The sequence below is a fragment of the Arvicanthis niloticus genome, chromosome 4 (assembly GCF_011762505.2).
Source record: "Arvicanthis niloticus isolate mArvNil1 chromosome 4, mArvNil1.pat.X, whole genome shotgun sequence".
Taxonomy (NCBI): Eukaryota; Metazoa; Chordata; class Mammalia; order Rodentia; family Muridae; genus Arvicanthis; species Arvicanthis niloticus.
The window spans coordinates 63,569,107-63,583,597 of record NC_047661.1 but is presented as its reverse complement, the minus strand read 5'-3'; the positions used below and the strand labels follow the sequence as shown (position 1 = coordinate 63,583,597).

General features: G+C 45.0%; 1 protein-coding gene across 4 annotated transcripts in view; it reads left to right on the top strand.

Moving 5' to 3' along the window:
• The first annotated feature begins 271 nt into the window (after nt 1-271).
• Nucleotides 272-14,491, top strand: part of Tmem131l (transmembrane 131 like) — a 131,225-nt gene continuing 117,005 nt past the window's right edge. For 2 of the 4 annotated variants that reach the window (XM_076932583.1, XM_076932584.1), the window contains exons 1-3: nt 273-484; nt 1,076-1,146; nt 8,320-8,363. In XM_076932583.1, coding sequence (XP_076788698.1) covers nt 361-484; nt 1,076-1,146; nt 8,320-8,363 — 239 coding nt within the window. In that variant the 5' untranslated portion in view covers nt 273-360. Of the gene's footprint in view, nt 485-1,075; nt 1,147-8,319; nt 8,364-14,491 lie in introns of all 4 variants that reach the window. The other 2 variants (XM_076932586.1, XM_034501243.2) reach the window with 2 other exon arrangements.

Sequence of the window (14,491 nt, the reverse complement as noted above, 5' to 3'; positions counted from 1 at the left end):
TTATGCAAATTCACCAGAACACCTTCTCCCCGTGGGCCGCGAGTCCCAGCCCCCAGAGTCAAGCTTCTGGGGGCCCTCGGGCACGTGCTGCGCGCTGTAAGCGTTCGCATTGTCCTCGTCCCTCGGCTCCCCGCCGCGTTCCATCCCCTTCTATCTGCGGAGCACACGCGCTCGGGAGCAAGCGGCGCGCCGGCGCTGAGCAGCAGTCCAACAGCTGCGGGGGCGGGACCAACAGCGGGGGCGGGGCCGGGGCCGGGGCGGAGCCAGGGCGCGGGGGCGGGCCCGGGGCGCGGCTAGGCGGCCGCGGCGCCAGCAAGCGAGAGAACGAGATCGCTGCGAGCGAGCGCGGCGAGCACCAGCATGGCGGGGCTCCGGCGCCCGCAGTCCGGCGCCTACCGCCGCACGGCCGCTGCCGTGAACCTTCTGCTGGGCGTCTTCCAGGTCCTGCTGTCCTGCTGCCGTCCGGGAGGGGCTCAGGGACAAGGTCAGCCCGTCGTCGGGGCTGGCTGTCCCCGCCGCCCCGCCCCCCCCTTTCTTTTAGGGAACTGTTGAAATCTGTGAGGGTTCGCGGAGGAAGGGGACTCGGGCGGCTGGGGAAGACGGGCTGCTGCAGCCCTGCGACCGCAGCGTCCTCTCGGCGGCTCTAGGCCGGACCAGGAGCGGGCAGCGCGGGGCTCAGGGACCGCTAGCCGCGCGCGCCCCGGAGCCTTTGTGCGCGGGCCCCTGCGCCCCGGGCGCATCCCCCGCTTTGTGTGGCGCGCGGGTGCCTCGCCGCGCCCGGCTTCCTGCAGCTTTGTTTCCCCCCAGCCCTGTGGCTCGGGGGTCGCCGTGCCTGGAGTGGCGGCCTCATCCCCTGGTCTTGACCAAGCCCGCACGCCCTTACCTTCTGGACCCCGGGGTCGCCGGCTGGGCATTTTATTTGCATCCTCGGCTCACCCCTCGGGTGGCCTGCCCTGCGAGGGGAGAGGGAGACTTGTTTGGGGCAGGCGGGTGGCACGAGGGGACGGGCGAGGAAACAGGAAGCGTTTCTTTTCCGTGCATTACAAACGCGGTGTGTTTTTTGGTGTCCGTGCAGCATTTGAGCCCTTGCCGAACGTAGTGGAGCTGTGGCAGGCAGAAGAAGGGGAACTCCTGCTGCCCACTCAGGTGAGGAGGAGCGGTGACAGGGCGGGTGTGGGCGTGTGAGGGAGGAGAGGCCTGAAGGTGGCCGGCCTTCCCCCAGTGGCACTGGAGCGCTCGGGTCACTTTGCAAGGCAAATAAACCGTCGTGCCGAGCCTGAACACCTGGCAACGGTGGCTCTTCAGCCTCCTCCCGCGCCATGTGACAGGGTGTGAGTCAGGGCCTCCCCAAGTTCAGAAGGTGGGGTGTTCAGGCCACCTCAGCAGGGTTGTGAGTCTCACAGCCTTGCCCCTGGCTAGTGGCGGCTTCCTTGGCTGGTTAGTGGTCCAGAGTGGGCGGAGGACTTGCTTCTGGGTCTACACTGCTGTCTCCAAGCAGTCGGGTGTGGTGTGGATGGCAAGTGGCTAGAGGGTTGAACACAATGGGAATATTGATTTCATAAATGTTAGTGAGTGGTACTTGCCATTAGCCTAAGTAGCTTTGGGATGAAGAAGTGACTTTAAAGGAGTATAATCTTGGAATTTCTCCAAGTGTCTTTAATTCCTGTTAGAACACACCCACTTAAGAACCTGAATTTCAGGTTTTTTCACCCCCCTCCCCTACGATGATATAATGATTACATGTGGAAAAATAATTGCTAACGTTTTATTGGGAATCTGTAGCACAGAGGGCTTCAGGCTGCAACGGATGTGGTACTGCAAAGCTTTTGTCTTGAATTGCATGTTTCAGTTATGCAAGAAATTCTCATTGACTTGCAAAAGGTACCCACTTAAACATAATTTTGAAAACATAATTTTGATGACTGTTTTTCACCAGCAGTGTAGTAGAGACTCAAAATGCATTTGGGGGTGTGTGTTTGGAGTGATAAGAGAACATTAGCTTGCCTGTTTAAAAGTGTTTATTACTTCCCATGTTGGTGGCAGCATTAAAATCCCGGCATTGAACTTCTCTGCAGTCTCCAGGTTTACCGTTCTCCCTCTCACTGAAGCGGCAACAGTGCTGGCTTTGAGATATTTGGAATATTCATTTTGACCAGGGCCAATGAATAACAGCTTACAGGAAGAGGTGATTTTTAAGAGACACTTTCCCAGATCTTTCCCGAAGGCCAGCAGGCTCTAGGAGACCCACCCTTTGAGAATAAGCCCCAATAGCAAGTAGTCTTTCTATCTCCTAAAAGTAAATTCCCAAATAGATTTTTTTTTAACCCTTGATTCTAAATAATACATCTATTTTGAAAAGAGAGGAAACAAAAACCAAAAACACCAACAAAAGTCTCAAAGCTGAAATCAGTTGTAACTTTAACTGAGACCCTTCACTTAGCACTTGGTGTGTTTACTTTAAATAGTCATATTTGTGAATATCAGTTGCTTAACAGCAGGAGTGACCTTTGACCCAGAGAATTCTTCATTGTGGGGGGCTGCCTTGTGCACTGTAGTATGCCGAATATCATTCCTGGTCTTTACCCCTTGGATACAGTGACACTTTCACTACAGTCAAGATATTGTTGTCGTTCCATTCCGAGTGTTTGCTATTGTTTTAAAATAAGGTCTTGCAATGTTGCCTCAGATTCCTCCACTCAAGCCATCCTCCTGTTTTATCCCTGAGTTAGCTGGTGCTACAGGAATGTATGTCTTCCATTGTACCTGGCTCCAACCACCAGCTTTACCAAGTGAGAGTGTCTCCAAGTATCCCAGGAAGCGCAGTTCCAGGTCAAGATGTGCTGTGTGCCTTTGCTTTGGGGCTCAATGGAAGCCTCTACTTCTTAGCATAGTGATGGAGGCCAACCCAGTCAGGAAAATAAATGATGGACAGTATTTGTTTCTGCTTGTGTATTGTTTGTGCTCAGGAATGGAAATGTCAAGGCCTGTGGTGACATTAATTACATCTTTTACAGGCTCAAAAGTTATTTTATAAAATGTCCAGTTTCTGGCTTGATTTTGCCTACATGCATAGTTAGTGCAGTTTGTTCTAATAAAATTGGTTAGAATTGAGAATGTGTCACTCCAGAATACTCACCACAGAGATGTTGATAGCTAGGGTATTTTAATCAACGGTCGAGTGAAAGCGAAACTAGTATTCACAGTAATTTTCTGTATATATCATCTCTATATGTGTGCCCTTTAGATATTGTACCACAGTGCATACGCTGCCTGGGCAGGGAGGAGGGATGTGTGTATCTTAGATACAGAGTGTTCTAAAGAAGGGCATTTGGAAGGAGTTCTTTTCAAAGAACTTGGAATTATTTTCAAAAGGTTTTCTTGTGTATGTCATAAGAGTCTAGAGAATATTTATAGGTGTCATGTAAATCTTATACCTACCTTCCATTCAGGAAGACCAGAAAATGGCTTTGGAACCTAAAAGTTGTCAATGAGAGGTGAAATTGAAACATCAAGATGTTGTGTTCAATGAACAGTAGATTTGTCCAATATTGATTATTTATACAGTTACTTACTTGGAAGTGTTTTTGTTTTTTAAATTTTTTCTTATGGAAAAAGTGATTAAGAACTTGTTGCTCATCATTCATTTAAAAATAAATGAAGTTGGGCAGTGATGGTGCATGCCTTTAAATCCTAGCATTTGGGAGGCAGAGCCAGGTGGATCTCTGTGAGTTTGAAGCCAGCTTGGTCTACAGAGCAAGTTCCAAGACAGCTGAAGCTACACAAAGAAACCCTGTTTTGAAAAACCAAAAAGGAAGAAAGAAAAAAACCAAATTGACTTGTTATAAGCTGCCTGACCATCTTGTCTCTAGTGTCTAGGTCTGGGTCCAGATGAGTCCCACTTAGCTTGTTAAGTCACCCTTTTTTTGTTGTTAGAGATTGAACCCAGGACCTTGCATGTGCTAATAAGCACATGTTCTAGTGACTGGGCTGTGTCTGGGCCCAGCATACCTCTTTTCTTTTGTTACCAGTTTTCTCACTTGCAGGGTATTTGTCATCCTAATTTCAGAGGAGCTCCAGGGTGCTTGTCATCCTGGTGGTTTCTTCAACTCATAAGCTTGGTCATGGAAAACATAAACACTTTCCCTTGCTGAAGGGGCTGCACCAGGGCAGATAACTCAGTATGATGGGCTCTGTGGTTAAGCTGATATTGATGTCATTCGTGTGTGTGTGTGTGTGTGTGTGTGTGTGTGTGTGTGTGTGTGTGTTAGTGTTCTAAGGAAGGGCCTCAGGAGCCTTGTGCATGCTAGGCAACTAGTAGCAATGAATTATATCCCCCAGCCCTATTTATGTATGTTTGTTATGTAGTCACCTGTTATGAAATTATTTAGTACAGTAACACAAAAAATTATTTATCAGTCATAATGAGAGGAAAGAAAACCCCATTTGACTTTATTGCTAGAGTTACAGACACCCCCAACCCTATTATCTAGTACGCTGAATCCAAATTGATGGTAGGACAGACACCACACAGACCTTTTTATCGCTTTATCTTTTTGTCTAGTGGTAGCTTCATTTGTATAAGATAAGCTTAGTGCACTTTACTGATCCACGTATATAGGGTGACATTCCCTTGACCTGCTCTGGCCTTTGGGGTCTCCAGCAGTCTTGATTTTGTCTCTTTCTCCTTTTACTCCTCTGGGTCTCTCTCTCCAGGCTGGTGCTGGGCCTGCTGAGCCCAGTGTTGTCTGTGGTGTGAACCATGGATGTTGACTCTGGCATGCAGGCACCTCATGGCTGGGTCCTTTTTGAGTCTTAGATTGCTATGCTGTGGCCATCATGCCTTGTCTCTACTGAGGTTTGAGGGCTGTGCTGTAGCCACAATATTCCCTATATAGTTGGCATTCAGTAGTCACCCATGATGCTTTTGAGGAGAGGAGGTTGTTATATCTGGCCCTACTCTTTTATCAATGAAGTTACTCAAGTCCTAAAGATGGCAGACGGAATGCCTAAGTGTTCACTGTGCTGCTATTTCGAGAACCATATTTGGGGCAGGTCCTAGTCTGCTTGGACTCATTTATGACTGCCCAAGAGCAGAGATGAGGATTCTAGGCCTAGCATGGGGCCTTGGTGGGATGGATGGGCCAGCCCGGCTTGGGGCTCCAACGCCTGTGTAGTCATTGAGCAAACACCAGGCACTGGCAAAGCACAGTTGAATATTCCTAACCTAGGGATAAAGAAGAAAACTTTGTCTTTAAAAATACCATGTCTTGTTGATTTGCTCCACTCTTAAGTCTGAGGGTATGGATAATAGAAATTGGCAGAAAGTTAAACCAGAATGGTACAGTGAGCATGAGCTTGTTTGTTTGTTTGTTTTTAATCCCAGATACAGTGTTATGTAATACCTGCAACTCTGGTCAGTGAATCATTAACTAGTATTTGGAAAGCTTTCTGTCATAGAGGTTTATTTTTGGCTTAATCTCTTTTTGTCAATATTGAAAAATAATGACTAACATGGGTTGAGAACTGTCAGCATCATTTAAGTGCCGTGTGGTCTTCACTCATATCCGTACCCTCTAGAGTGTGAAGTGTTTTGCCTGGTTTTATACCTGAAAGACAGTGAGGTACGCTACAGGTAAGTAAGTCACCTGCTGCAATAAGAAAGCAGCAGGGAGGATTTGAACCTGGGATGTGTTTAGCTATAGGGCTAGCACTTTTGGCCGTGATATTAGGTTTCAGTATCATCTGACAAGTACTTTGGTGGTGATAATGAATAAGTTAGAGGGAAGTAACTTTATGTTCTATTTTGATCCAGAGAAAGTTGCTTAGAAGTTTTCAAAAGCCTGAGGGCTCTTAGCATCTCAGAGACAGCAGGGTTGCACTCAGCTGCTGGCCCAGCTCTGTTTCAGGTGCAGAAGGTGTTACAGTAAACCAAAACACCTGCCTGAGTGAAGAGGTCCCTGTGTGCTGCTTTGAAAAGATCCTTCTTGAACCTGTCCTTGAAAGCATTTTGGGATTGCTATGGCCAGTGCAAGAGCCCTGGGGCATGGGCCGGGTAGGAGGAATAGAGTGGATTTGGTCTTGTTTTTGAGAGTTTGGTTTTGTTAAGCAGATGAAGCTGGTAATGCCTGGGACAGCCTTCAAGTGCTTACACTAAGAATGGAGAGAAGAGGCCTGGATCTCACAGAGGGCTCACTTAAGGTCTAAGGCCAGAAGGGGCCCTACCCTGAGTATTACATGGTAGACAATGTAGTTCAGTGACATTTTAAATGGCAACCAGAGCCTGCTGGTCGGGAGGGGAGGGTATGGGTGTGTCAGGGCGGACCCTTCCTGAAAGTGTTTGGAGTAATAGTTCTTGAACACTGAGGAGCTCTTGGAGCATTTTTTGAGACAGGGTCTCACTGTTAGCCCAGTCTGGTCTGGAAATTCTCCACCCTCTTGCCTCAGCCTTTGGGTTATCCTCAAGTACTGAGCAGGGAGGGACACTGAAAAGGGGCATACACTGAGGGGTAAGGAGTGACGTGCAGGAAGATTGGTATTGTATTGATGCTTGCAGGATGGAGTAGCATAGCATAGCATAGCAGAAAGGCCTGAATGTTATGGCCGTGCAGGTCCCTGGGTATTGCTGGTGTGCTAGTGGGCAGAATGGAGGAGGGTGGACAGATCTGAATTCCCTGTTGGAGGGTTTACCTAGGGGTCAAGCATTGTTATGGTGCCCTCAGCAAAAGTGGGGAAGGCTTGAAAAAGATCAGAAGCGTCTCTGCAGACACTCCTGATACTGTGTTCACTGCAGAGTGTAGCTTGAGACAGTGTAGGTCCTGGTATTTGGAAGTAAGACCGAGTTGTAAGCAATGCGCCATGCTGGCAGAGTCACTGCTATGACTGGTTGGTAGGCTGGTGTAGTGGAGAGCAAAGCTTACCTTTGAGGCTTGAGACTTGCTTTTGAAGAAACATGGGCATTGGTGGAAAATCTGCAATGTGGTTAAGAGGTGGGGTGGCAGAAGCAGTCTTGGCCTTGTAGTTTCAGTGGGTTAATGTGCTAAGTGTTTGTTTTAAAAGGTTTGTTTACTTGTCTGTCTGTCTGTCTGTCTGTGTTTATGTATTTTCCTGATGCACTGGGAAGCCAGATGCTATTATAGGTAGTTATGAGCTCCTGATGTGGGGTGCTGGGAACTAAGCTCCAGATTCTCTGGAAGAACAGTTATGGCTCTTAACCACTGAGCAATCTGTCTAGACTCCAACTTGCTGAAGTTGTAGTGTAGAGGACCCTGGGAAGAGGCAGGAGGAGAGGCCAGAGGGTCAGCTGCACCAGGAGTAGAGGGGCCAGCAATGAGAAGCTGGTGAGTTAGGAGTCTGGAAGCTTCCAGGAAGGCTAGTGGCACTTGGGCATTACCTGGTCTGGGCACTGTGGGTGCTTAGCTCTGCTTGGCTTTGTTCTGTCTACCCTGCTGATGTTTCAGTTGCCTTTTCCTCCTGACATACATGGAAGAGCTTTTGAGGATGGTGTTTACTTAATTTACAAAATTAGCAGCCTTTTTATTGATGTTGAAGTATAACACATAACACATTACACATAACACATTAATAGAATTCTGAGTTAAACAGTGTCTTTTCTTAAATTACTTTTTAAATACTTACTTATTTTTGGAGACAGGGTCTCACTATATAGTCTTGCTGGCCTCAAATTCACTATGTGTACCATTATGGCCTTAAACTGCACCAGCCTCCATGCCTCTTGTACTGTGACTAAGGGGGTACACCACTATGTCCAGCCAAATAATGCTTTCTGCACTTGGGGGTTATAGTTTCCAACTATATCTTATATGATTCAATTTAAAATATTAAAAAAAAGCTCTTGATATGATATCTAATTTGTTTTGAAATTATGTTTAGGCTCTGATTTAAATCATTAACTCATGTTAATGAGTGTTTAAGAGACGACTTCTCAGTTTATGGATTTATATTGCCATTATAACATCCTTTTTAAACAAAGGATTTTATTTTTATTTGTGTCTGTGTGTCTGAATGTGAATATGTATATGTATGTGTGGTGCCCACAGAGGCCAGCAGTGGGCATTTAGTCCCAGGAGTTGGAGTTACAGGTGCTTGTGAATTGCCTGATGGGTGCTGGGACGAAAACTTGGGCCCTCTGGAAGAACAGTGAGCACTTATAACCACTGACCCATCTCAATAGCCCCCAGTACAGTAGCAGCGTCACAAAGCTCTGTTAACTGACTTATAGGCATTGCTGTAGCTCATCACCCCACTTTTGGTGATTGTGTTTCTTTGAAATGGCTGTTAATGGATGTTCTCTTCCTACAGGGTGATTCTGAAGAGGATATGGAGGAGCCTTCTCAAGAACAGAGGTAAGGAGAGCAAGGGCAGATCATTGCGGGCCAGACAGCTGAAGTCTCCATATGTGTCTGTATATGTGCTTAATGTAGTCTCTAATGTTCCAACCTCTTTGACCTCTGTGTAGTCTACATTCTTTAGTTGGTAATCTGATTTTGCTTTAAAATGATACAGAAGCTGTTGGCAGAACTCCCTTGTTTACTATACCCCAGCCTTGCTTTTCCCATGGTGTGCTTAGGCCTTTCCTCATATTCAGAAACATCTGTTGAGGTCACACTCTGTGCCCAGTGCTGAACATAACATACCAAACAAGACCTGCATTGCTTTTTATTGTGTGTAGTGTGGCAGTCAGTAATTAGTATGCTGAATTAGTAGCCTGGCAGTGGTGGTGCACACCTTTAATCCCAGCACTAGGGAGACAGAGGCAGGATGATCTCTAGAGTTCGAGACCACTGTCGTCTACAGAGCTAGTTCCAGGACAGCCAGGGCTACATAGAAAAAAACCTGTCTCAAAAAAAAAAAATGAATTAAGTTATTTTCCCTGCCAGTTGGTTTTGTTTTTAATTTTCATTTATTTATTTAGTTTGGTGTCTTGCTGGAGATCAAACCATGGATCTTGTGCATGTTATACATACTGCCTTTTCCTTCTTAATTAGAAATAGTATTTTTTTCTCTACATTTGGAGATAGGATTCCATGTAGCCTGAGCAGTCTAGAACTTGCTCTGTTGCTGGCCTTGAACTTCAGAAGTCTCTGCATTCTGGTTGCTGGGGTCAGATATGTGCACTGTCACACACAGTTCAGGGCAGTTTCTCTCTGTCAGTTTTCTTTTTTCAAATCACATTTATTAATTCATTTACCTGGTATATGAGACAGACAGGCAACATGTACCCATCACCATGGTGTGTATGAGATTAGAGGACAGCTTGAGAGAGTGGGTTCTCTCCCACCACTGTGTGGGGCCTAGGGACCGAACTCTGGTTGTCATGAATTACAGCAACGGTTTTACCTACTGAACCATTTTACAAGCCCCTTTTTCAGTTTTCTATCAACTTAAATGTATTAGATGGCACATATATGTGTATATCAGTATGTGCATGCATAATGCATATGTAGTTTGTATATTTCCTTATAAAGAGTAAATGAAAGTTTTGGTAAAGTTTCACCTTTAGTGCTAGCATTTTACTACATTTTCTTTTTTTTCCCCTCTTTCCATGAATGGAGTAACTTATTCACATTGAGATGTTCTAGAATACAGAGAGGTCAAATCTGTTTTTTATTTCTTTTTTTTTTTTTAAAAAATGTTTGCTGCCTCCTAGTACTTGGGAGCCAGAGGCAAGCCTGTTTCTGTGAGTTCAAGGCCTGCCAGGGCTACCTAGAAAGATGACTCTGTCTTAAAACAAAGTAAAAACAAATCTAGAAAGAATGGTTGCTACATACTCTTCTTTGTGGTGACTTTTTTGAGCTATAGTTCACATACCATACTCTTCACTCGTGTTTTAGCCTGTTTCCAGTGTACAAACACCACAGATTGAGAGCCCTGTTCCCTTAGAAAACCTTTCTCTTCTGTGTCAGCCTTCACCCTCGGTAGCCCTGGTTTGCTTTTGGATCAGCCTTCATGCTGCTGCTGGCCATCATTCCAGGAGTTTGCTGTTAGTTTTGTCGCCAGCCGCTTTGCTTTTAACCTGCTTGCTTTTCTAACTCTGTTTTTTTTTTTTTTTTTTTTTTTTTTCCTTTCTTTTGTTTGTTCGGCTTTCAGGGATTGAGATTGTTCCTGGTATGTGAAGATTATATTATGACATATGGCTCTTCTTAGAGGCCTTTCTTTGTGTCCATTTCTAGGAATGCAGATTCTGGAGTTTTTTAAGAATTACCTCAGTGCAGTGCTATGTGATGGGTAAATTAGTCACCGACCCATGTATGAACTGCTCAATGACGAGCTACTGCAAAGTTGTCACTGCTCAGTTGATTTTTAAAACTTCCTCACACCAGTTTAATATCTTGTGACTTTAAAAAATAAATGTTTGAATTGGACATGGTAGCATTTGCCTGTAACCCGAGCACTTGGGAGGTAGAAACAGCAGGATCAAGGAGTTCAAATACATCCTTGGCTACATTCTCAGTGTGAGGCCCTTCTGAACTACATAGGATCTCATCTTGTAAAAGCAAAGCCAAAACCCAAATGCACTGAGACTTGAAGCTTTAAAATATATGAAAATTTATGAGAAAGGTGCAGAGATTCAGAGGACTTGCATAATTGTCACGCATGATGCCCTGTTGTCACTGATAACATTTTCTAGTACTCTGATGCATTTATTGCCATGAAGCCAGCACTGGTCTCTTACTATGGCCCAAGTCTGGTCTTTCTTTGGATGTTGTTAGTGTTTCCCTGAGATCCTTTGCAGGGTAAGGCATCTGCAAAGTTCTAGGTGGGAATTCTAAGGTCCCTCACCTGCCAAAGGCCCCCTGCTTTTGAATGTGATCTTGGGCTCCTGGGCTTTAGATCTCAGGATCCTATGGAAAGTTTAGTTGCCATGTCTTCTTGGGCATAGTTTGTTCTCAGTTTGTCAGAGCTTCTTCAGTTTTGATGACTTTTCAAGGGGTTTAGATATTTTGTATAATGTCCTTGAATTCCAGATTGTTTGGTAATTTTTCTCACAGTTGAGTCGCCTGGAGTGTCAGGAGGAAGGCCATAAAGACAAGCTGTCTTGCCACTCTGTCACATCTAGGGAGGAGATAAGCCAATGTCACTCTTGACTCTGGCTTGATCTTGCTGTCTGTCAAGGTTCCCTGCTGTGCGCTCTCCTCACTGCCTCCTTTCCTTCCATATTCTGTGAAGCAAGTTTATTGTGTAGTTAAGATACACCACCACAAGTCGGTTAGCATTCTTCCTGTGTAGATTTGCCTCTTCTTGTTTATCTGTCTAGTAATTCATGTGAGTATTCATGCTCTGGGGCACAGCCCAGCACTAGGGTTTCCTTCTGTTTTAGTGCCATTATCGTTAATCTTAATTATGAAGATGTTAGTATCTCTTTATGCCTTTCAATAGCTTTTTACAAAAAAATTTAATGAACTGCACCATAATACCAACTTTTAATGATAGATAGACTTGAAGTCAATCAAGTTCAACAAAAGCATGTTTCTGCCTTGATGTTCTAGAGCAGCTACTACTATGACAACTTGAGACTAGAAAAATAATCTTGGCCATGAAACAGTCTGCTTTATGAGAAAGCTTGATTGGTACCACCATGGATCACTAGAGATACATCGCCAAGGCTGCTTGAAGTGGGGCCTGACCTGGGCTGATTCTGGGCTATGGGCCTTCCAGAGTGGCTTGCCTGTTACCTCACATCCAGTTGAGGAAGCTGTCAGTGTAATTGGCCTTGGTGATGATTTTGTTTGTGCTATCTTGACTTCATCTTCTGTGGACGCTCTGTAATTGTATTTGGTTGTGAGCCAGGAAAGCAGCATTTGAAAACTCTCTTCCTTTTCTCCTCCCCATCCCTCCTTTTCCCCTGGGTGTTCTCAGATAGCAGCAGCAATCTACTTTTGCCAAGAAAGAAAGATTGCTTTGGGAGATTCGTGATGAGAGTGAGCAAACCAGAGCAAGTCCAGCCCTTGCTTGAGTGAAGGAGCGCTGGGAAGCCAGGCTGGCTCCCTAGTACACATCTCTTTGATAAGCCGCTTTGGAGCACAGTAATATTTGATAGGATCTGAAAAGTTTTAAGAATTACTAAGGAATGAATAATGTTGTTATTTTAGCTTTAAAAAGAGTTACAGAAATCACAAACACTGCCTGGCTAGGGACAGTGTGTATGGAAGGGTCCTTGTTGGTGATAAATTGTACCTGTACTGTGCTGATTATAGAACCCCAGCCTGTCCTCTACACTGAGCTATATACCAAGTCCCTTTTGATTTTCAGAATGTATTTTTATCTGCCTAGGAACAGCAGCAGAACATATTGCTGAAGCAGTTTAAAGCCAGTCAGTTAAAGGCAGATCCTGGGAGTTGGAAAACCACAAGACTCTGGTGACCTCTCAGCAGCTGAGGGATCCAATTGTTGGCAGAAGCAACTGGATCTTGAGGGAAGTTTCCATTGAGTCTGAGGGAGATCCCTCAGCTCCAAGCCCTGCTGGGAAGGGAGCTGCTTTTCACTACTCTCTGCTTACCTTCAGAAAGCTGACAAAAGGTTCAGCTTTTGATAGGGTCTTACTTGTCACCTGGGGTTCCATTGTGGACATTCCTTTCATCCTGCTCTGACATCTTTAAGTGGGCTTTCTTGTCCTTTTGCACTTCTTCTCTATGAGAGAAGACAATTTCTGATCTCTCTTGCTCTCCATTCCCCTGCACCTCCCGTCCCCCATCACCAAGGTACACCCTAGCCACTTAACCTTTATCTTGTTCTGATACGTGTGTGTGTGTGTGTGTGTATGTATATGTATATATGGAAAACAAATTGCACTTCTGCTTAGAAGTCCACTGAACCTTTCTGTCGTCTTTAAATGCCTCAAACCTAATGTGTCCTGAACTGAGCTCCTGGGCTTTTTCTTGGGCTCTTCCTCAGCTTTAAGCTCTAAGCACACTGGTCTGATACTAATGTTAATATTATAATGCTATATACAGCAAGGTACAGGAGGAGGGAGGGAGAGAGGAAAGGGAGGGGGAGGGTCCCTTTGCACCTTTCATACCCTCTCAGGACCAGCAGCCTTGGATGTGTGACTCAACTTCAGAGAGCCTTCTGCCTCTTTTCAGCTGGGTCTTCATATTCCCATCCCAGTGACGTTTTGAATGAATCCTTTTCCTCTTGAGATCAGCCTTCTTTTGGGCCACATTACTGACTCCCAAGTGTGGCACAGGCACAGAAGGTCACTTGTGGTTCAGGGTCTTTTCCCATGTTCTCATTCCCCTTCAGCCACATGGCGGTGTGTCCTCTCTGCCTCTTCCTTCCTCCCTCCCTTAATTCTGGCTATCTCCCTGAACTGTGCTGTATATAGCACTCTGACATTAGTGTTAACACAGGGTGCTGGCTCTTTGTGGAAATTGCCTTTTGTGGTACCCAAGGGCCAATCTAATACTCCTATTGATTCCTCAGTTCAGACTCAATAACTTGAAAAGCTGCTAGATACCATACTGCAAGATCATGCGTTTGACTATTAGTCTTTTAACTCAGTTTCTTGTGTTTAACCTGTTCTCCATCTCCAAGACTGAAATCAGTCATTGCTGGTCAAGCTACAGCTTTAGTATCAGTGTGAGAGGTTGCTGCTTCAAATTGAGCTGCTGTAATTGTCAAATGTTTCAGGAAATCTGTTCCTCAGGTCTCTGTCAATGTAAAGTTCCTTACGTCAGGCTGGGGCACAGAGAATGGTGCAAAGTGAATGAATTTTGACATGGTCTTCATGACTTTAACCTGAGGATTTTCTTTATAATCAATTTTGTAATTTATGTTTTCTTAATACAATACGGGCTTAACAGGTTTCGTGGTATGTATTAGAACTGTTCTCTAACCACAAAACCTTTTAAAAATATTTTAAAATATTATGTTGTGAAATTTTTAGCAAAGTTTTAGTCATTTATATAGTTATTATCTTTAATTGAAATAAAAAAAAAATACTGGAACTAGCAGCCTTTCCCTTACTGTTTCTAGCTGTTTAAATACATCTTTCTACAGACTGTGTTGGTGGCTAGTTTTGTGTGTCCTTGTGAGGTTATGCTGAGTATCTGAACCTTCATTAGTGCTATAGCAAATAGTCTTCTAATCCTTCAAGAATTGAGTGTTATTCTGTAATAAAAATAGGCAAGCCCCTTCTTTAATGTCAGTGGCTCCTTCAAGAGCAAGTGGGATCGCAGCAGGAGAGGTTGGCTTTGTATGGAAGTGGTGAGTGGTCTGGGTCCAGTGGGAATCCTGCTGCCCTGCCTCCAGATGGGCTACCTTTAGAGCAGTGATTTAACTCAAGACTAAAAGGCTCCGCTTGCCCCTTTGTGGCTGGCTGATTACTTATTGCTACAGGACATAGTGTTTAGCTGCAGAATCACTTCATGGAGCCCATTTAGTAGATGGGTATTCTGCAAAGAGAGCCAGGTAGAGGCACAGCCCAGGCAGACAAGCACATGGGATTGAAGCCTACATAGGAAAGACTCTGAGA